This window comes from Cheilinus undulatus, linkage group 19 (assembly GCF_018320785.1).
Source record: "Cheilinus undulatus linkage group 19, ASM1832078v1, whole genome shotgun sequence".
NCBI classification, from domain to species: Eukaryota; Metazoa; Chordata; class Actinopteri; order Labriformes; family Labridae; genus Cheilinus; species Cheilinus undulatus.
Window position 1 is genome coordinate 32,648,318 of NC_054883.1, and position 22,621 is coordinate 32,670,938.

At 39.9% G+C, this 22,621-nt stretch overlaps 1 protein-coding gene across 1 annotated transcript in view; it reads right to left on the reverse strand.

Annotated features, from left to right (window-relative positions):
- The window catches only part of LOC121527211 (cullin-1), a 39,672-nt gene continuing 17,051 nt past the window's right edge, over nucleotides 1-22,621 (reverse strand). Inside the window, exons 2-22 of the mRNA XM_041814060.1 lie at nucleotides 18,640-19,051; nucleotides 12,951-13,125; nucleotides 12,700-12,867; nucleotides 12,411-12,461; nucleotides 12,108-12,198; nucleotides 10,098-10,261; nucleotides 9,824-9,986; nucleotides 9,472-9,602; nucleotides 9,124-9,231; nucleotides 8,900-9,006; nucleotides 6,819-6,867; nucleotides 6,150-6,281; nucleotides 5,921-6,038; nucleotides 5,647-5,723; nucleotides 4,089-4,207; nucleotides 2,796-2,901; nucleotides 2,598-2,645; nucleotides 1,943-2,025; nucleotides 1,734-1,839; nucleotides 1,476-1,589; nucleotides 1-835 (exon numbers count right to left, since the gene is read on the reverse strand). Of these exons, the coding sequence (XP_041669994.1) occupies nucleotides 755-835; nucleotides 1,476-1,589; nucleotides 1,734-1,839; nucleotides 1,943-2,025; nucleotides 2,598-2,645; nucleotides 2,796-2,901; nucleotides 4,089-4,207; nucleotides 5,647-5,723; nucleotides 5,921-6,038; nucleotides 6,150-6,281; nucleotides 6,819-6,867; nucleotides 8,900-9,006; nucleotides 9,124-9,231; nucleotides 9,472-9,602; nucleotides 9,824-9,986; nucleotides 10,098-10,261; nucleotides 12,108-12,198; nucleotides 12,411-12,461; nucleotides 12,700-12,867; nucleotides 12,951-13,125; nucleotides 18,640-18,779 (2,331 nt within the window). The 5' untranslated portion in view covers nucleotides 18,780-19,051 and the 3' untranslated portion in view covers nucleotides 1-754. The remainder of the gene's footprint in view (nucleotides 836-1,475; nucleotides 1,590-1,733; nucleotides 1,840-1,942; nucleotides 2,026-2,597; nucleotides 2,646-2,795; nucleotides 2,902-4,088; nucleotides 4,208-5,646; nucleotides 5,724-5,920; nucleotides 6,039-6,149; nucleotides 6,282-6,818; nucleotides 6,868-8,899; nucleotides 9,007-9,123; nucleotides 9,232-9,471; nucleotides 9,603-9,823; nucleotides 9,987-10,097; nucleotides 10,262-12,107; nucleotides 12,199-12,410; nucleotides 12,462-12,699; nucleotides 12,868-12,950; nucleotides 13,126-18,639; nucleotides 19,052-22,621) is intronic.

A 22,621-nucleotide genomic window follows, 5' to 3' on the forward strand; every position in this document is an offset into this window, starting at 1 on the left:
TTAGAGAAATCTTTCCTTGTTTTTATTTATCACACATTTAGAAAATGAACCACACTATACAAATGTCCACCGTTCAGTAATGAAACAGGCCTCCTGCACGAACCCGACCGACCTCAAAGCTAAACTGAGACGACGTCAGCCGATAAAGAAGCGTCATGGCGGCTCATAACTCACCTCCTCGTCCTCGCCCGGTTCAGTCGCAGACTTTTAAATAACAGGAGCGGCTTGGATTTGTCGTACGGTGGACTGCTCGGCTGCCCAGTGACTCGACTTTTATTTTTTTAATTTCTGTGGTCACTGTGGAGCAGGGAGGCAGTAGCATGCAGAAACCTTTGGATGCGGCTCTCCTCTGATTGGCTGAAGGCTAATTCGTTACGTTTGCGCTATGTAGAGAAGGGTAGGGTTTGTTTTTCCTCTTAGAGTCCGTGGTTGGTATTTACAAGATGACAACAAGGAAGTGTGAGCGTGTGGGCGTGTCTGTGTGGAGTCCTACAGATGGGACGGGACAGGTGTAGACGGGGTTTCCCAGTCTCAACAGGAGGGGCGTTTGTGTCCTTCATGGCTGAAGGGAGAGCAGAGAGTTCAGCCTCCTCCCCATTGGGGGGGGTTTCAGGAGGAGGTCACACTCACAAACATGACCGCCGTCAGAGGGATCCTCACTTTATTACTCAGACATAAAATTAAAAAAGAAGAAGAAGATAACAAAAATAAAAATAAAAACTGAGGGGAGCCGGCGGTGGGAGGGAGGCGGAGCTCAGGCCAGGTAGCTGTACGTGTCCTTCTCTCCATCCACTCGCTCCAGGTACTCCTTCTCTATCAGGATGTCGATGCATTTCTGTCCACAAGGGGGAGACAAAACACCAACATGAGGAAACATTCACACATCACTACAACAGTCACATGCAGGTTTTCACAGTTTTTTTCTGGAGGGGTTTCTTAAGTCAGTCAGAAATAAAATAAAAAATGTGCAAATTCATCCTTCAATACTCTTATTTGTTTTCTACCCAGGGCTCTAAACTCTGAGCTGATTGGTTCCCTTTTAACATCTCAAGCAACTTCAAAGTCACAAATGCATTTTAGAATAAAATCACAAGGTTTACTAGATTTGTGTGTGGCGTTAAGCTGGTCATAAAACTTGATCCTAGCTGTTCTGAAGCAGTCTTACTCTGGTCTTGGCACTGGGTTCTAATCAATTTATTTCATAGTTTCACCAGTATTAATCAGTTTTTATTTTATTTCATTATTTTTTTTTTAGATGCATTTTTTGGGTCCAAAGTCACACACTCAAACCGTGCACAACAAAACCAATACATTTATTTTCCTCTTCATGGCCAAAAAAAAAAGGCAAAAATGGTCTCACCGCAAAGATAAATGAGTAAAAAGAAAACAGCGTCTGTGCCAAAGTTATGATCGTTCTGGATTTAAAACCATACATATTTTATTCTTAAATCTTAACTATAAGATGCGAGTGATACCTTGATGACGGGGACTCGGGGTTTGAATCGAGACGACAGCTGGTTCAGGACTTCAGCCAGGAGCTGCTGGTGCTTCAGGACCTTCCTCATCTTCATGATCCTCACGATAGCAGCCTAAAAACACACAAATGGGACACCATCAGTGCTTATTCAAACCCAGAACCCCAAATAGTGTCTCAATAAATGAAGACTAAAGAGAAACCTAACATTTGACACATTTAAAGATCTTAATTTTATTCCTTCACTGTCAGCAGCCACCTGAATGAGGAGCTTCCGATCCTCCTCAATGTTCTTGTGAGTTGTCTCCTGCTCCTGTTTCTGCTCCGTTTTCATCGGGACGTTGATGTTCACCCGAAGTTTTTTACTGAAAAAGAGAGATGCAGTAAAAAGGTCAAATTTCAGATTCTAAACATCAGATTCCTTTTTGATTTGTGCATTGGCCTAGAGGTGATAGTAATGGTTCTTACTTCTTGTATCCGAGGAAAAGTTTGATGACGGTGTCCGGTTTGAACTCCACCTCGTCCACGTTGGCGTTCTCGTCCTCCATCACCTGACAGACAAACAACATTCTCTGAATTATGGGGAATATTTATGCAAAAATCTGTGAAAGAAGACAGTTAAAATCATATACAGTTGGCTAGGAAAGGATGATTTAATAAGTAAATATCCTAGTCAAAGTGCCTTCAAAATTTAAGACCTCTAACTTGTAAAAATCAGACTTTATAAGACTTTTAGACCTTAAATTTCAAATGTGCAATTTAAGACTATTCAAAACTTTCCAAGGATCTGCACGAACCTTGTAAAAAAGTGCACATTTGATTGGCAAATTAAGGTAGGAGGCCAGCTGGCTTGTTTGAAAGTTTAGGACAACACACAGCTGGACAGACAGTGTAAATCAATGTTTTAACTTTCCATCGATCCATATGGGAAATTTGATCAACGCCATGATGTACAGTTCCAAAACAAAAGGATCATCACACCCCTACAATAAAGGCTACAAACAATTTGATAAATCCTGGAATAACTTCCAGAACTTTTGACATGATCACAAGTTTCTGCCTTTACAGGATGAGCATTGTAAACCTGGCACAAAAGAAACAGGTGGAGGTTTGTTTTACTCACCAGCAGCTTTGATTTTAACAAAATCTGCAGAACTTGAACCAGAATGTCCTGAAAAAAGACAGAAGAGAAATCAATCACTTTGCTTGAAACTCCAAACATTTCTACTTCTACAAGGCTGCACATGAAGCCGTCATGAGTAGAAATAGTTGCAATTAAACTGATCATGGATGTGATAAAGCACTGTTAAAATGCCCTTACAGTTTTGATCTGTGTGCTGTCGGTGAGCTGCTGGACGGTATAGCTGTCCTCTGTGTTGTACTGCAGCAGGATGGCCATCTGGAAGGTGGAGGCCTGCAGTGTGTACCTGAAAACAAACAACAACAAACATCAACAACAAGTTCAGTGTGAAATCTGCGGGAACAAGCTGCACATATTCTACCAGGATGACAACAAACATCAGCTCACGCTTCAAGGCTGGCTGCGCACAAGATTTTCAAATCTTAACCCATTCTAAAAACATGGAAAACCGCAGACATGAGGACAGTTTAAACTGATATTTTTAGCATTATAATCACTAAAACGCTCACACTCTGTGATTCAGCCAAACTGTGAAACCTTACAGCTGCAGTTTGTACCGATGATTTCACAGCTACCCCTTTTGGAAGCTAGTTCCAGGGTTGGTGCTGGGCTTGAGCTGGAGCTGGTTAGCTGTTCAGGTCACCCTTGTGAAAGAGATCTCGATCTCAGTGGGTTTTACCTGGCTAAAAAAAGCTTAAAAAAAAAAAAAGCTGTTGGTTCAAGCCAACAACAGTCAGATAACTGGCTTTCATTTTATAGTACTGCAGCGGTCAGAGCCATGTCATTAGGTAAATATGTAAATATCAGCATATGTCTCTGTCTCCTCTGTGCTCATAGCTCCCTCCAACTTTCCTTGTGCTCTGGAGTAGAGAAAGCTCGTCTCCTCGGATCACTGCTGCTCCCTTGTTTTTACGACCATATTTGTTCTGCATGTGTTTGAAAGTGTGTTGTTTACAAACGACGCTCTTCCTGGTTATTTGTACACTCCAATCTGGCCTCCAGCCACAGACGTAAGCACACAGCCCCCAACGTAAGCATATAGGCCCTGACGCAAAACCTGGACGAGGAGGAATTGGAGCTAAATAAAGAACGGGCTCTGAACCAGCTCTGGAACTGGCTTGGTGGACAAAAGGGGTAAGAGGTGGTCCCACAGACATGAGATCTCACAGAAACTCGTCACCGGGCCCATTTGTGTTTCTTGCCATTTGCCTTGTTTCTTGTGAGCTAGAAAAGTATGCAAACTCCTGTTACTGATGCTGCTTTATCCGCTATCAAGCGCATTCTGTCTAAGGCAGCTCAATCTGGAATCAAAATATCAAACATGTTTGATATTTGCAAATTTAATATCAGGAGGATCTAACTTGATTGGAGGCAGTGAAGTAATCATACTGACACCACACACTTGAGGATTATCTGGACAAATAATTCACTCCAACGAGCCATGAATCTGCTCATTTTACCGTCACACTGTACCTGTTCTTGAAGCAGTTGGTGACCAGCTCTCCTTTGGACAGGTGATAGAGCCAGGTCAGCTTCCTGCCGCTGTGTCTGCTGGCATAAAACGCTGTAAAGCGCTGATAGCTTCGCTCCAGCTGGAACACAAAGACAGAAGAAAGCGAAGGGATCAGAGCACAGACATTTTTAAGATAGATTTTGGGGATTTTTGTGCTTTTATTTTATAGAGGAGGACAGTGGACAGAGTTGGACTCAGGGATGAGAGAGTGGGGGAAGACGAGCTGGTAAGGAGCCACAGACCAGTTTTGAACGGCCTGTGTGCATGGGGAGCAACCTAACCACGAGGTCATCTGCATCCAAGAGCACGGACTATGATGTAGAAATAGTGTTATCTCTGCTTAAGGTTGTCAGAAATTTTGATACCTAAATTCTTTTTCATTTCAATTAACCACAGTATTGATAAGTGAGAATGCTTAAAAAGAGAAAAACATCCATTTCATAAAATCAGCATGTCAGATAGGGATATAAACTCAATCATAGATTGCAAGCTCTGGAACACTAACTCAATTGCATAAATGTTTACGAGCATACCTGCATTTTTTACAAACTGAAAATAAGAAATTTCCCAATATTAGTGCAGAAATACTTCTATTTCTTTTGCTATTTTTGGATTTTTACTTGCAGGCCAGCTCACAGTGTTTGCTGGGCCCCTGACAACCCCAGAGAATAGACCCCTCCAGTAGTGATTATTGATGATATTAATGTACGTGTGCAGGATCAGCAGCATTGGTGCTAGACATTTTCTGGGCCTTTTATGGTTAAAACAAGAAAAACAGTCCAGAAACTCAGGAGTTAAAGGGTTAAGCCATTTGGCCACTTTTCCACCACTTTTTCTGCCCATTTTGCCACGTTTAAGTCATATCAGCCACATCTTACCCATTTTTATTCTTTTTTGAGAAAAGGAGTTGCCATTTTGAAGAAGGCTTTATACTACAGCATAGATAACTAAAACGTTGCTCTGATAAGAGTGGTTATTACATGAAAAACCGTGGCGATGAGACGATGCCTTTGAAGGAGCACTGAACCCAGTATGGAATCAAAGTTAAGTGTAAGTTATCCTTGTTAAAAGAATAAAGGGTTCTACTAAAACCCTCCAACAATAAGCACTCATTATGAGGTTTAATTACAAAAACGCTGTAATTAAGAGCTCTGAAAGAATCTGGTCTGCAGCCATCTTCTTTTAATCCATTTGGACTGAAGTCAGCCTAAAAAAACACCCTCTAAATCTCAAGTATTGTTTGAAAACAACCTCAAAAATGGTTGTTTTTACTGAAAAACTCCACCAGCAGCATGAATACTAGAGCATTGTGAGGGTTTCTTGTGGTCTCGTGTGCACGGGGATTGTCATTAAAACGTTGCCGTCTGCACATGGAACTATTTGAAAATGTAGACTGAAAACAAGGCAGACTGTTGTCGTGTAAACAGGACCTAAGACTCCTGGATGCTTAAGCAACTTTCCAACCAACAGATTGATATTCTACTTTCAAAAGTAATGTGTTGCTTGCGTGTGAGTTACCTCAGAGGGCAGAGCAAAGGTGCAGGACTGCTGGAAAGGCCAGGACCCGGAGCTCAGAACCTGGATACTGAAGTCCACTGTGAGAGACACACAAAGACAGAAAATCCAGTGTGATAGTTTTGCTTTACTACACTTGAGCTCAGTAGATTTAAGATAGTTTAAATCTCTGTAATGTCTGACACAAGCTTACAGATCAATTAATCACAAATCTGAGGATTCAGATTGAAGTACAGATATTTGTCAATGATTGGATCATGTTGGTGTGTTCACTCACAGTCTAGAGGCTCAGAGTTGGTCAGGTGTTTCTTGAACTGTTCGTTCAGGTCTTTACTGACCCCGATGTCCTGGAACATCCGCTGCAGTTTGGACGTGTACTCGAACCCACACGCTTGCTGCATGGGAACAAATAAACAACCGTGTTGGAGTCTGAGGTTTGAAAGCAAAACCTGAAGAACGGGGGGCATCATATTAGTCTGAAGGCGCAGTAAAGGTTTGAGTTTCACCTTGAGTTTCGAGATCATGCTGGCCTCGGCGTCGTCGCTGGCACTGTTCTGGTGGACCAGACGTTTAGCCAGCATCTTGGCATAAAACTTCTGGAAAACATCTTTGTCCTCGATGTACTTAAAAACAACCATCTAGAAGAGGAGAGACAACATTAAAGTGTTGGGATATTTTTATATCTAACCCATGTTTCAGTTTTTCTAAATAAAAATATTCAAGTCTCAAGTTTATTGTTTATTTCCTGGGTGTCTGTTGCTATCTTTGGCCATGTTTTTATGTTTTCATGTGATTGGTGCAGGACACATTTCCCTCAGGGCACTGAAGGGGATGTTTCATTCATCAATCTATAAATAAATGAAAGTTCTTTAATCATTTACATAAACTACATAGGAGCAGAATTAGCTAATAGATTTGGAAAGCAGTGAAAACAGGCAATTTAAGACTTTACCACAAAGAAACAAGAGAGAAAATAAACAGATGTTCGTGACATGTTGTGATTTCTGCTCCTCTTTTGAGTCAAACATGTGATCTGTGCTGCTAAAGTCCGATACAGTTCTGAGCCTTCAACATGAGCCTAACTAGGTCAGTAGTTCAGCTGGACTCGTTCATATGAACACAAACATGGCGTGTTTGGTTACATTAGTGCAAACACAAAGGTCGGAGTGTCTCACCACTTGGTTGAGTGTGTCCTCCAGCTCTGCCTCCTCAGGGTTTTTAGAGCTAAGAGAGAAAAGACACAAGAGTTTAGATTTTATCCTCTGGTAGCGAGATCGCTGACAAAGATTAAAGTTTGTTCAACAGCAGAGGGTCAAAAAGGAAAAAAACTGCTCTAGTGTTTGATATAAAAAAGTCAGTGTACCTCGAAATTCACCTTTTTACTGTTAACCTCAAAAAAGCCTTTTTCCGGAAACAACTAAAACCAAGATCCACATGCTCTTTTATCTAGTGGAATTGTCACAATACAGAAAATGCAACCTCAGTATGACACCAATATGAATAACGACACTTTAAACATCTACAATACACTAATGAAATAGTAGTACTTGAAAATAGAGATGTTCTGATACCATTTTATCCTTCCTAATACTGATTCCGATACCAAGGTGTTGGATATTGGCCGATACGAGTGTGAACTTTCTGAACTGACTGTGCAGACTAGCAAATTACTTTAAACCTATATTTGACTCAGAACATGGCTCAACAAATATAATCATAATGTACAGCATCTCTGTGACCCTAGAGTTGTTCTTCTGCTGATTATTGAGCTTTACTGCTAAATATAATACAAATCTCTCTTCATTATGCTCTATTCAGGAAGCATCAAGTGATTACGGAACAGTCTGCTATTGGCTGACAGACCCTCACAAAGGGTAAACAATATCATTCAAGCTAGCTGTAAGAAACGATTTTAATTGAATTAAAATGGATAAAAAAGACGTTCATTATCAGGTTTACTGGTGTTGATTTAATCATTGCAGTCCCAGAAAGTCACACGAGTTCCAGGCACCAATAAAGGCACCAATAGTGTCAATGGGGAGGCATAACGGCAAGCTTCAAGAGGAAAAATAAGCAAGAGGCAACGATTTATGGTTCAAAAGTTATTTAACTTTTGATAAACTGTGTCACTTCTTGTCATGTACGACAACACCGGTCTGGAAGGTATTTTAATGATCACATTCAGAGAAAAACTGTCATGCAGCCAAGATGAGTTGAAACTTGCAATTACTTGCGACGTGCTGCTCTGCGACGTTCTAAACAGCTGTTAATTCACATCGCTGTAACTGAAAAGGACACTGCATCATTTTTGTAACACTGCCTTGCTTTTTTAAAGATTTATTTGGGGGCTTTTTGTCTTCATTAGAGAGACAAGACAGTAGATAGAGCCAGAAACAGGGATGAGAGAGTGGGGAATGACATGCGGGGAAAGAGAAACAGCTGCCTGAGTATATGGGACGCGACCTAACCACTAAGCCATCTGTGCCCCAAGGGGATTTATTTCTGAAGTTACTGTGCATTAAATCTGTCCCTAAAGCTGAACAGTACTACAGATTAACATTGTTCTGTGTGTGTTTTGCCATCATGATTATGCTTAACATTTATATCAAATGCAGGTGCACCAGAGTGATTCGTTACTAAATCTTTCTTGTCATTGTAGCGCAGCAGTTGATTTCACAGCACATATAAAAACAAAAAAGCTTTGCCAGCTCACTCTTGTTATAATGAATATGACCACTAAAAATAATAAATTGTCCAGGGACAAATTTAACTCTTACAGCCTTCAATTTCATATTTACTCTCTTATCGAGCAGCGCGTCCTGCAAAGAAGCAAAACAAGAGCCTTTCCAAAGGGATACTTGTATTTCCCCCTTCAACATTCATCTGCCTCTTGAAAATGATTACATCTATCTTTTATTGAAGTTTTCACATAGAAATTTCAACTCAGAGAGAGAGGAGTTTGACAGGCTGAAGTTTCCATGTGAAAACTTAGGGAAAAAAAAGATAGATGTAATCATTTCCAAAATTCACAGCATGACTTTATCCAATGAAATTAGCATTTATAGCATTTATCTGCCTACAACATCCTGCATCCAGCTCAAGTCTGCAACTTGCAAAGTTAACTGCAGGCAACACCATCAGACAGTCTGGTTCGAGATGCAACAGCTCAGTTCAGACGGCTGCTACCATTGCCGGGGTTGTTCTAAAACAGCTTCTACACGTCGTGATATCAAACAAAAATGGACAAACCACAAACCTCTTCTTCAGTAAAGAGTCGCAGTATCTGGCCAGCAGCTCTGGGGATTTGCTGGATGACTGAGCCATCCTGGTGACGGCGTTGTTGTTGATGAAACGACCACAGGCCTGTGAAAAGATGACAAAAATTAAGATAAGTTCTGATAATGACAAACTTATAGTAATGTGGTACTGGTTTTTTTTATCTTTTCTGGTTAAATTGACCTCTCAGGGAGATTTTCATACCTTATCCAGAGCCGCTACAAAGCCGGCGTCGTTGTTAAAGGCAGACATGACCAAGGCGTTGTATTTCTTATGGACGTCCAGGGTGGTCTGAACATACACTTTGGGGTCCTGGAAGAAACATACAAGAGTTTGGTACCAATCGGGATTAAAAATTTTGTACATTTTATTTATTTTTCTTTTATACTACCCTCACTTTCCTACATATGGCTGAGACACACAAAACAAACATCAAGGTTCTAAAAAAATGTATCAGTGCACTTAAAAACACATTCCTGTTCATTCATTTAAGCCTAAATAACCAGTCAAAAGAAAATGGCACAGTGAAGAAGGTAAGAAAGCTGTGTGTACATTGAGTGCTGCCTCTCCACACTTCTCAATGGCAGCCAGGCCCTGGTTGTGGATGTGAGTCTCCAGAAGTTTTTTCAGCTCTCCTAGACCATCTGTGATCCGTGAAACCAGGTTATACATCCGGCCGAGATCTGAGATGACACAGAGTAGCAATGGGGGTTAAAAGCAGGACTCAGGAATAGGTATAATATCCAGAAAAAAAGTGAATATAAGAGGACAAGTAAGAAACTTTTCTGGCTTTTAAATGGGCCCAGTGTTGGTGTTCAGACAGTATGAACTTAATGAAACTATTGCAGGGCCAGCAGGCACAACAGCAATGTGAGAGAACACAGAGTAGAAATCACAGGTTTACCTTCATTTTTATCTGCATCCAGAAGGTTCTGGAACTCTGTGTGGAAGATTTCCAGGTGTTTCTCTATGAGGACCTGCTCACACTTCCTGGCCAGCTCATCCTGGGTGGATTCGTGGAGGTAAACCTGCACACGCCGCTGCTCCTCCAGCAGACGAGCCTCCGCCTGAAGAAAAAAGCACACAAAAAACAACTTTTACTTCATATACTTCAACGTAACATAAAAGCCATGGATTTCTTATTTGTGGCTGTGTTTTCTGATTAAATGCGGGTCTACCTTCTTCATGTACTCGGTGACAGGGTTCTGCTGCAGGAACTCTGTGCTCTCACGTGTGTAGAAACGCTCTGTGTCAGTGAGGAACTGACATTCAAAGTACTCTTTGTACACGGACAGCGTGGGGCCTTTGGCGAAGGCATCTTCTTCGTTCAGACCAAGCTCAACTGAAACGGAAGAAGAAAACCAGGCATTAATATAAAAACAAATGAACACAATGACATCAACAGAAAAGCCATCAAATGACAGTCCTGTGAGTTTGCTGAAAGTTAAATCTCATTGAATTAATGAAAAAAAAAATCGAACTTGTTTTTTTTCTTGTGTAAGCTAAACAAAAACAACTTTTCTCTATCAATAGGGTATGTAAGAATCATTTAATTAAAGAAAACACTGATGTACTATTTAGTAAATAAACGTGTGTTGTACTGATTTTATTGAAAAGACTCTATGACAGCAGAGCAGGGCAGACACACGCAGCATTTTAAACCCTATGAGAGGCATGTTAATATTCATGAAAGCGCATGATAAGACTGGGTGTAGCTACGACCATTTCTTTGTTACCCTTGGTGACTTCAGTGTAGAGGTTGGTCATTTCCAAGTCAGACATGGGACATAAGACCAACTTTATTTATGCCTGGCTGGTGCATTCAGCTCCAAAGCTGTGTGGACCTATGGCATATGTTACAATGTAGATTTGACACAGAAGTATACATCTGGTTAAAGGTGCCCTCACACCAGGCTGAGTCGCACAAATGCCCCCAATGTCACATTGCTTCAGGACCTCAACATGGATTCCTCCTGTATGTAGGTAATTTTTTGTAATATGACACAAATTTTTCCAAATACCCTATTCGTACAGAGTAGATATTACCTAGGAGCGTCTGGTAATTTATGAATTACCACCTGACGGTCGCTTTTGGTGTGGTGAATTTGCACAGGATAAGCCTGTAATGTACCCAAATTTACAGACATGATCCTGTTAATAGTTATCATTGTGAGTTAATACAAACAACTGTCTGAGGATATGTGATATGCTATGACGCCTTACAAATATCATGCCGTGATCATGGAAATTATATGGTTAAGGTAGGTGCACGCTGATCGTCTCTGAGTCAGCTGTTATGTTGGTTTTTAAGGTCATCCAGGCTACCAGAGGGTGCAATGGGGAGCCTGTGATGGATTAAGCAGATTTGATTTTTTTTTTTTTTTTTTTTTTTTTTTTACCTGTATGACCAATCGATTCGTTGGCATGTGGGTGTAATTTCGATCGACAAAGATTTTCTTTGTCTGACTACAGCCCTAAGCAGAATAATACTGATATTAGATCAGGCACTTGTAAGAGAAAGAGCAGAAGAGCTGTGCATATGAAGAGAGCAGCGCTGTGCACGCACATTTGGACAGCAAGAGAGAGAAAGAGAAGCACTATTTATAACTTATATGTGTCTAAACTTTGCTAACAATGTCCAGCGAAGCCTCTATTACTTTTTTATCAGAAAAAAGAAGCAGAAAAAGCCGTATGGGCAGTGAAAAAACAATTACCACCCTAAATTACAGAGATGCCCATTCATACAGGATTAGAATCACCCGTGGGCCTACGTGTGTGCTGAAATATGGCAAAACAGTTCCTGTGAGTTCTATCATGCTGACACTTTATTACAGCTGGGTTGAAAGTCTTCAAGTGGATTTAGGAGACATTTAAGACAGAAGATGGTTTCAAAATGAGTGTCACTGGCACTGAAATGAAGCTGCTTGTTTACAGTGACCAAAGTTGCTAGTAAAGTTTGATAATACCTAAAATAAAAGATTAAGAATCATGTTAGAGGCAAGAATGATGTTCAATCTTCAGAGTTACTAAAAACGAACCTGAAAAGAGAAAATTGATTGCACATTTTACAGTGCAAACTACCTTTTTTCTACCAAGAAGCAAATGTTAAGCTTTTTTCTTTCTCTCACTCTTGCCAAGAACAAGTGGTTAATTTTTTATTTTCCTTTCTACTGCATTTATAGACCTACCATACGACTGAACCACACCGCTGATCAGTCTGGTGTTGATGGTCTCGCCGTTCCTCTCTCGCTCTATCAGCTTCAGCACGGCGTTTGTTACCTAAAATAAAAAGATTTGTTAAGTGCTTGTTCAGTGTTTGTACACTGATAAAACAAAGATGACAAATTAAGTACAAAGAGAGCACACCAGGCTGGATTAAGACACGTAAACTAAACAAGAAATAAAGTATGATGTGTTTGTCTTTCGTAAACCACTTTGCTGTGAGACGACTCATTTGTCACTCCACTTCAATGAAAAGAAAATAAACACACCTGTTTATTGAGGGGTCGGAATAAACATTCCCTCCAGGTCACGAGTGCCAGCTGGGAGGAAGCAAACGTGTGAGAAGGGGGAGGAGAGAGTGAGAACATTTACAAAAGGTCAAAACTTCATGTTGCTTGTCTAAACTTCTTATCATCAATCCACTTTAATGATTGTTATATTGAATTTTAAGGCCTTGAATTTCTTTATCTATTAATGTAGTCATTGAGACACCAAAATACAGGCATACATAGACTACAAGTAAAAAACAACTTTGCATAAGCATCTGTGCTGGTGTACCGAGTATATCTCATAGATTCCTTTGCGTCCCTCGTCACACTCTCGTCTGACCCAGTGGCGGTTGAGGTAGGCGCAGATCCCGTTGAGGACCTTACTAGAAAAACGGTAATCCTCCCACTGCTGGGTGTAAAACTTCAACACACACTCGTCCATTAGATCCTCGCCATCCTGGAGGATCGAGAAAGATGCAGAAGAAGTTAAAGAATTCAAAACTGTCTGGAAATCATAGAAAAGTTTGATTTGGGCCTCACCTTGAGCAGGCTGGTCAAATAATTCTTCAGGAACTCTTTGAGCCGCTTGTAGAGCTCCAGGCCTACAAACTGAGCCCCGCCTGGAGTGGTGGACTTTTTGGAGGGCTTGGTTGGAGGCACGGAGCCCCTGCCCTGGCTGGACTGATGGACGCTGGTACAATAGTTATATACATGTCTGAAGGAGAAGTTAAGGATCTAAAACAGAGATTCTGTATGTTAAACAGTACATTTACATGAAGTTAGAAAGAGTTGAATTATTGTTATAGTCAGACAAAACAAGACATTTAAAAGGAATGTAAACATGCTAGTCAGATAGACAGGTACGATGCAGCAGATGGATTTCACCTCAATTAGTCCCAAACTGGTCGAGGTTTTTGGAGAATCTTTGACCCAAAAGATGATGAGCAAAAATGCATAGCATTGCATAAGTTGTTGCGGTCAACTTATTTAGCTTTGTCAGGGCCAATACAGATTTTTAGTAGTTCATGAGACAGATAAACGATATCTGGAACAGACATGTATTAATTTTGAGCTAAAAAATGTACTCAATGTGGAAAAAGTAAAATTGCATGATCAAAAAATGAATAAAAATTAATACTGTAGTCCCAACTCTACCAATATGAGGAAATACACAGTAACAGTAGCAGCAGCAAACAGGAAGTGATGTGATAGGCTCACTGTGTCATTGGTACCCAGGATTAATATTGATTGGCTAAGAGTCATGTGACATATAGCCAGATATACTCTGCTGTATACAGGACATTTGGTGAGACTGTGGAAAGTAAAAATAAAGCCAAATGGGAAGACACACCAAAATAGAAAACTGTTTGAACAATTATATCAATAATCTGTAAAATAAAATGCCAATACAGATAATTGGTCAAATGCTGGCCTCAATAATCTACCAGGCCAATAATCGGCTGTTGTCTACCATTGTATATCACCCTTCACATGAGGAAAAGCACACTGCATTTGTACCAAAAGTAAAGCAAGGAGTATTTATGAAATATGCATAGCAGTAAGATTTCACTAAGAATGTCCTGTTTGACACAGGAGTAAGCCCTTGGCTGACTTGGTAGCAAGGTCAACAGAGAGAGCATCATATCGACAAGCTGAGGAGCAAGTTGTCTCTGAAGACATGTCTCTCTCTGTCCACCATGTGACTCGCTGCTCCACTCTGTCTCAGCCTCTATTCCCACTAAATGTTTGTTTCATTGTTAGGAAAGTATTTTTTATGAATGAATGAATGTTAATGCCTATTACAGACAGATAGCGAGCAGAGGAGCGAGACAGCAATGTCTCCTGGTCCATAACAGTTTTCCTTTACATCCCAACCTGCAGACTGATGACAGCCTCACAGCCCTGCACAAACACTGACATCCATAAAAAGACCTAAATATGAAAGAAAATATAGAAATTACACAGAGCTGAATCACTGTAGACACTTCCTCTGTTTTATCAGTTATAATTAAGAGGAAATGTTTGATTTTAGACCCTTAATATTAAAATTTCTTTAAAGGAAAATCTAATTTGGCCTTTAATTACTATAAACAATGTGTCAAATCCTTTTTATGTGCAGGTTGAAAATTTAAGATAAATAAATGCGTGCACTAGTTTGGTGGGCTGGACAATTGAGAATTATTTCATTGCCATTATCATTTCATTTCAACTAAATAGAAAATTCTGGCCACCTATTGCTGGGGATGTGGCTGCTTCCAATAATAAAATCTATTCTCCCTGGTGCCTGCATACTGTGACAAAAGGTGACTGCTCTGCAATCTTTACCTTTTGGAGACCTACTACTAATACAGGGTACTATTACATGTCTACAGCATGGCACAACAGGAGCTCCATATACATGTAGTCAGATATGCACACACAGGGTGGTGCGCTCCCTCCACTGGCTCCACTTGTCCAGTTTCTGCCTCTTTATTGCCTCAGTTACTACCTCTGAAGCTGACACAAAGTTGGGGATCACCTCATCCCCCCTTTAAACCTCTGCAACTTTCATAGTGAAGACAAAACTCAACAGGGGCATAAATATCATGGCTTCAAATGGCAATGTGAATTAGGCTAAAGAGAGTCATTCTGCTAAATTGCTTGATCAATATAAAGCTGTTGCTCGACTTTGCAAAGCACATGAACAAACTTTCCATTGTTCTAGCGATAACTGAAGTCTAAGGTAAAATTAAAGGTTAAATATATTTATCTCCAATGTAGCTGATATTAACTAATGCAGGAGGTTTTCCCTTCAAGTTTGTTTGCTTGCAATGTCATGAGGTATGATTTTTTTCCTTTTAAAAAAACCTGAATATCCCTCTTTAATCTCAATAAAGTTCTCTTTAACTGGTTACCACTGATGCAGTTTTGGGCTAAATAGGTTCCAAAAGGCAAATCTACCACACAACAAGTTAAATTCGTCAGGCTCTTCCAGACAGGATGGTTTTACATCTCTGAGGTGACATGGCTCTGTGTATTTCACACTTGAGAGAAATAGTGACAACCTTAAGAGCTGGAAAGGTGCACAAGAGGAAATGAAGCTGTCAAACAACAAAATTAGCCCTCAGAGGAAATCATCTGCGAGTGTGTTACAGTCACATCATGCAGGCTTTGTATTTTAAAGGGAAGGTAAAAGGCATCTTTATACATCAACTCTAATACTTTAGCTACATTCAATCATGAGACTTACTGATCATGTCCGTAACAAAACATAAATATATAGAATAATCCAGTCTTTATATTTTTGTATTATACTTTTAAACTCTGGACTGTTAACCTGACACACCAGATGGACTTGTGAAAAAAGTCCATCTGGGAACCTTCAATACTAAGCGTTTGGGAAAGGGCAGAGCCTTTGAAAAAACTCAGAGTGTGACTGGATGAACGTTCTGTCTGTCACGTCTTTACGGGCCAATCAGAGCAACAAAACACGTGACGTAGCCTCCAGCGAGCTGAACATGCGCAGCTACCAAGGAATAACGCAAAACATAGTACACAACTTTTGTCGTTTTTGAAAAGAAAACAACTCAATGCTGTTCTCTGTTCTTTTTTTAACAAAGAAATGTCGTTAAGTTTTGATAAAACTGGCACTTTAGCAACATCCACACTAATGTCTTCCGCCATAACTGCACCGGCCTCTTGTTGCTGCTTGCTTACATCATGACTCCGCTGCGCCCGAAAGTATTGCCCCTCGTCGCCGATTGGTCTTGTCACTTTCTGACCAGGCCCAAACGGTTCAGATGAGAGCTTTGCAAGATGGATTCACCAGTGAGAAACAAGGAAACAGGTGTATCCATCTGCTTTGCAAGGTTACTGGACTGTTAGGTTTTAAAGAAAATATTGGCCTTGAAAATTGTTTAAAACTTTATAACTTCACGTATGAAACAGTATTTTAATGGAGGGGTTTGTTACTCTCTTCAGGATTCTGTTTCTTTGGTTTAACTCATTGCCGAAGCAAACATTAATAGAACATATTTGGTGTTACGGGAAGAAGGAAGTAGCAGGAATATGCAACCCAACAAGGGTGACTACTCACTTAACAAGAGGTTAATTTCAGGTAAATATTTGCCACTGTCTGGGGAACATTACAGAACATTCATCTTAGGGGCTTCAGCCTTGTTGATATCGTATAGCATGCAACGTAAAAGATGCATCATGTTTAAGTGAAGTAATTCAAAGAATATTCAAACCCATGAATCTCACATGAGCTTCAACTACCCTGGAATTTCTAAAAATGCCTTAAGAACCATGAACAGGGCTGGGAGGAGGGGGATTAATTCGCCCACTTCCCCCTTCCTACTATCCCTTATCAGCCACAACATCATTCAGGCTAAGCTGCTTTTTAGATTTGATTATTAGCAAAAATGTGGCAGACTTACCACAAGCTACCCAGGTGTGAAACAATGATATAGAGTCACGCAGAAGACACAATTCTCCATGTAATCAATCTCATTTTAAGAAAAACATGATTTAATCGTCATCTCCGGCAACAGCACTACATTACCCACAATCCTATGAGTCAAGGTGCTTTTCTGACTGGTTTACCTTGCCTTTACACACAAAAAAATCCACATTCTGTCTGTTTTTGCCACTACTAGTGAGTTTACCAGTCGTTTTTCATCGAGGCATGGTCACAGCATTGTCCCTGATTGGTGGAGTCACAAATTTTGACTGTGGCTGCTTAAGTGATGTTAGGGTCGGGAAAAAAAGTGGACAGTAACTGTTGAGCTCTGAGGTGACAACAGACAGTACTAAATAGAGACAATTTTCAGAAAAATTACATTGCAGGAAATGATTTCCACTTGTAGAAAGCATCTTTTGTTTTTACTACAAAATGTTTAATTTAAATACTTTAGACCAGAGGTGTCCAAACTATGGTCTGTGGACCAAATGCGACCCGTGGCCCATTTTTAATTGGCCCGCAGCAAATTCTAGAGATAAAATGAAATACGGCCCACATTAAAACATGAAGCTTGTGCTTAACTGTATTGTACTTCTTGTTTTCAGCACAAGGTGGTGCTACCATGTTAAATCTGTAAACAAACATTTTGACAAGAAGACATCTTGATTAATAACATCCTGATGGATTATCACAGCAGATAGCAGCATCAATAACTTTTCAGGGGCAGAGCCAAATCTGACTGGCTTTCCAAAAACCTGAAAATGACTGTCTATTTTCCTGTCAGTCATCAACTAGCCATTTAGGCATACTCAATCACTAAGCATGTATTAACTTACATTGGATTAGTCTTACTAACTTTAAAGTCCTCAAAGAAAGGAATATGAAAGTGGCCCCACCATCCTAATGTATGTCTGTATGTGGCCCTCTGTGGAAACAGTGCTACAAAATCAAAATATACGTAAATTTCCATCTGGAAAAAGTAGTCTGAGGGTTTAGTTAAAGATTAGTCATGCTTTATAATTAAATATATACAGCTTTCAACATTTTGTTTTTGTAGATTTAACCAACATGGCTCTCGAGATCTGATGATATTTACTCAAATTTACTTGGTCTTTAAAAATGGAAGCCAATATTACAAGATATCCATAAAAAAAACCAATATCTTTACTTTAATATTCATAATGTTAAGTTGGAAACCATATATTTGAATTTGACCTTAAAAATTTTATTATCTTGTTGTCAATCACTTTCCTGTCGTAGCATAAATCCAATATCCCAGTCTTGCAGCAAAAATGAATAATTTCTGCCGATATTTACAACCACTGTTTTGGCTATAAAAATCTACTAACCAAATGTTACAATACTACTGGAAAGGGTGCAGTGTCAAGCAAAGCAGCAAAAAGTTAAAGCCACTCTTGCATCCCTGTTTCCAATTCTATCCACTGCCCTCCTCTACCAGTGACGGCATAAAAAGCCCAAAAATATATCTCATCAAAAAATTGCAGAACATTTAGGAAAAGATTGTGTAAGATTGTAAGAATTTATAAACATATATATGTGGTGTTAGCTCATCTGGATGCAGGGACAGATGACTACAACTAACAGCAGGATGGAGATCAGATAGGAAATGAATATCAGTTGGACTGTTGCTGAGGAGAAGTGAAAGCCCCGGTTTTATCATTTAAATATAGCTCTATTTTCACGCATAAAGAGGGCCTAAACAAGACTTCAGATTAAAAACTAAAACCACAGCTCTGCAGAGAAACCCTCCCTGTTTGTTCAGGATACGTGTAGAGTTCCATGTAGCGTGACTTGGCCATGCTCTGCCGCGTGTACACCTGCTGGATGCCAGCCCGCAGGTCGTCCCATATCTGGTCCAGGCCTATCTGTTTCAGTCCATGGGGGTTCTGGGTCCTGTTTGACGACATGGTGAAGCCCCTCGTCCTCTCCTCTCCCTTGCGAACAATGCCCTCCCTTTCCTGCTCCGGTGGGTGCTGTCCCCCGGCTCCTCTCCTCGGATGGTTTCTGTCCTAACTGGCTCTGCTCTCAGAGTGCGAGGTCCATCTGGCGGCGGAGGCTGAGGCGCTTCAGGAAACTAGCTGACGAGCTGTGAGGCGGGATGCCGTCCCACTCTGCACAACTGGGTGGCGCTGTCTGCCACTCCTCCTCCTAGAAGCTTTGGCACTCCTCACCAGATGACCTTCAGGGGAAAAAGAAGGAGAAAAATACTTTCTGATTAGCGATATTTGATTTAGCTGTGCTTCACTACAGACACAAGCAACAAAAAGTAATCCTTGGATTCATTTTGAATCCTAAAATCCAGGTGAGCACCAGCTAGGTGTAAATAAAGTCACTCTTATCTCCAATAAATGACTTGGCTACTACAAATGACTTGTAGATATAAATTTACACATTCCCCCTACAGATTTTTTTTATTGAATAGTGTTATCACCATTTTCTTTATATTGATTACTCTTACATAATAAGAAAGGTATCAGCACCTGACATCAGACATCTCTGAGTTCCTATCTGATGCATGACGAAACTGAAGAGAACTTATTCTGCTAATTCAAACAGGGTATTTCCACTTAAAGTCTTTAAAACAGTGGTGAAGGCATAAATATCTACCACTGGCAGTATGAAAAGGGCAATTAAATGCCATGTTTAGGGACACTTTCATAAATGTTGTATGTTTTGCTTGATGTCATATTTGCTTATTTATCTTAGATCTTAACATGTTTCATAATCAAATGTTCAGTTGGATAAATAAACTTGCCTCGTCTAAAATCACAATGTAATTCAAGTCTCAGTTTCCTCAGTGCTGTCTTAGTAGTCACTCGGGGGAGGTAATATGGATTTATCTACTGACACCTGGCTCTGATCCCTAGAGACATGCTGCTGACAGACCCTGACGTCACTCAGATAATAACAGATTAGTCCACTTTAACGCCTCCCTGATTTCGCTTAACAGTCCGATGAAGACAGCGCCCAGCCTCCTGCTGTACTACATTTCTTTATATGACATAAAAAGCTAAATTTTACTTTTTCACATTTGGCAAACACCTTATCTAGAACTCTGAGTGAGCATAGACTTACACATTTCTGTGTGCATTTATTCCCCTCTTCAAGATCACAGCGGTGCTAGACCTGAACTGACAAAAAATAATAATTGTGTTAACAGACTTGTAATTTTAGTGCAGATTTCAACCACTCTGCCAGCTAACTGTGCGTTTTAAATGTGAGCTTTAGGATGTTTCTGCAAGGGTTTGGTGCTGCTCTCCATTCATTCTAGCCAGTATCAGAATGGAGCATTCAGTATCTGCAAAATATTCAATTTTTATCATGCAAACTTGATAAAGAGAAACATTTTTAAATCCAAAATCTGACCATTATTGAGTCCTTTCCAGCTGCTATTTGGCAAGAGGAAGGGTAGACCCTAGACTGGTCCCAAGTCAAACACAGGTGTAACCAACAAACAACCAGGCACAGTCACATTCACACATTAGTCATCATTTAACATAACACGATTTATTTGGACTATTGGGGAAAGCCACTGTTCCTGAAGAAAACCCATAAATGCGCAGGAAGAATATGCAAACTCCACACAGAAATGCCCTGTCCAACCAAAACTCAAACCAGGAATTTTCCTGCTTTAAGGCAACAGCACTACTAACCACACCACTGTAAGGCCCTAAATATAAAATGCATAAGAACAAGAATCAAACTTCCAACACAAATTGATCTGTTCTTCTCCCTGCTCGATAGCAGGTCAGGACTGCAACACTATCACAAGAGTAATTTCAGCTGGTTTGACAGTGACACTGATGTCTGTCCATGGTGACCACATCATTAAGGCTAATAGACAGACCTAAAGCTGTAATTTCATCCGCACTGAAAGGACAAGAGGAGAAGGTGAATGAATGCCACAGCTTGCAGCGTCAACATCTTTATGCCACAGAGAGAAAAAGATACAAAGACTGAGCATTGACACAGAAGAAAAACTAGTGAATAAAATGTCTTAAAATGAATACTTGTGACAATTATTGGGCAAACCTAGACATTTCCTGTTTTTGTTGTTTTACACAAAGAGGCAAAGTGGAGGCAAGCGGTATATTGGAAAAAGATCTACAAAAAAATGAATAAAAAGAACAGACAAAAAGCTAAATATATGAATACTGATATAGCAGTACAAATGCAAGGATGTCCAAACTATGGCCCAATCTTCAATTGGCCTTCAACAGTATCTGAACCTAGTGCTTGATTGAATTTTACTTTAAGTTTCCACACTAGGCAATTTTGCTGTGTTCATCTGAATGTAGAGATCAATGTGGAGGTGAGCAATCAGTGTCTCCCATCTCTGCTCACATTCAGACCAGGGGAGGACGTTCATAATAATAGGCACTTTGTCCTGTCAGACATTAATGGGAACCTGTGATATAGGCTGTTTTAAAGCATATTCAATCACTAAGCCTAGCTATCCTACAAACTTAAGATGATGTATATCAAAGTGGCCCAGTCATCTTTACATTCTTTTGTATGTGGAAAAAGTTTGGAAACCCCTGATGTAAATGTCTACCAACGATTTTGGATCCATTTCATCACTGTATGTACTAAATGCTAAACTCATATGGGATTTTGTTTTTTTTTGGACAAAACAGAAAATTGCAGAGTACTTAATGGGTAAATAATATTTAATTCTATTCTGTTATTCTGTCATTATAACACACATGAAAAAGATTAACATTCTTTTTCTATTCATGTGACAATAATGTTAAGAAAAAAATGGGACATAATTTCATTTCCAAAATATCTGGCAAGGATTTAAACATGTTATTGTGAAAGGTCAAAGCAAGCAATTGGATTGAGAATTCACTAAATCAAATCAAAGATAATTGCAACTATAAAATAGCATAGCATAATATTCAATAAAACAAACCACACCAACATTTTCTTTTTAAATTTGAAAATTTGAGATGTATAACTTGAGGTGAAACTGCCTTTCACAGAACACCTACGATTACCAATGAGAGCAAGCAAACGGGTTAGCGTCACCAATCGGACGTTAACACAAACATAAACAAAACTAAACTACGCCTTCATTTCATCCCTTGATTTCACCATATATGTGTCAACGTTTCTTTATTTTTTTCTGCATCTGTAATGCATGTGTTCTCCATATTTGTTTTTCTTCTAAAGTACCATTTGATCATATAAGATTCAGTGAGATCTTATGTATGGGGAATCCTCAATGTAAAATGGTATCTAAAGACAGCAATAATGGGGTCTGACGGTCTGGCCAAGTCATTAAGTGTGTCTATTCAGAGAGTTATATGATGAAAAAACATTTAAAACGGTGGCTAGCCTTATGTGTAAGTGGCCAGATTTTTCAATCTTAATTGATTTTAAAAACATGACCATGAATAAAAGGACAGCTGCAACTGATTTTCAACATCATTGTCCCCCCTAAGCACACACTATGTGGTGGGCCAGGCTGTGAGACCACACTCATGCTGATTGCAACAATTTCACTGTGACTGTTATACCGCTTTCCCACTAAAATTAGCATGTAAAAGCGGGTTTTCTTAAACGCGGGTAAACCCGCTAACAATCGGCAAGTGACTCCTTTCCCATTTTTTCCTCTGGTTAGTCAAGCTGATGTCATCATGTTGGAGACATCATCATCATCAATGCGCCGAAACACAGTTAAAGCCCAGTTCAGACCAAAGATTCGTAACGCAAGACGGTTCTAGAATGAGTCACAGCAGTCTGA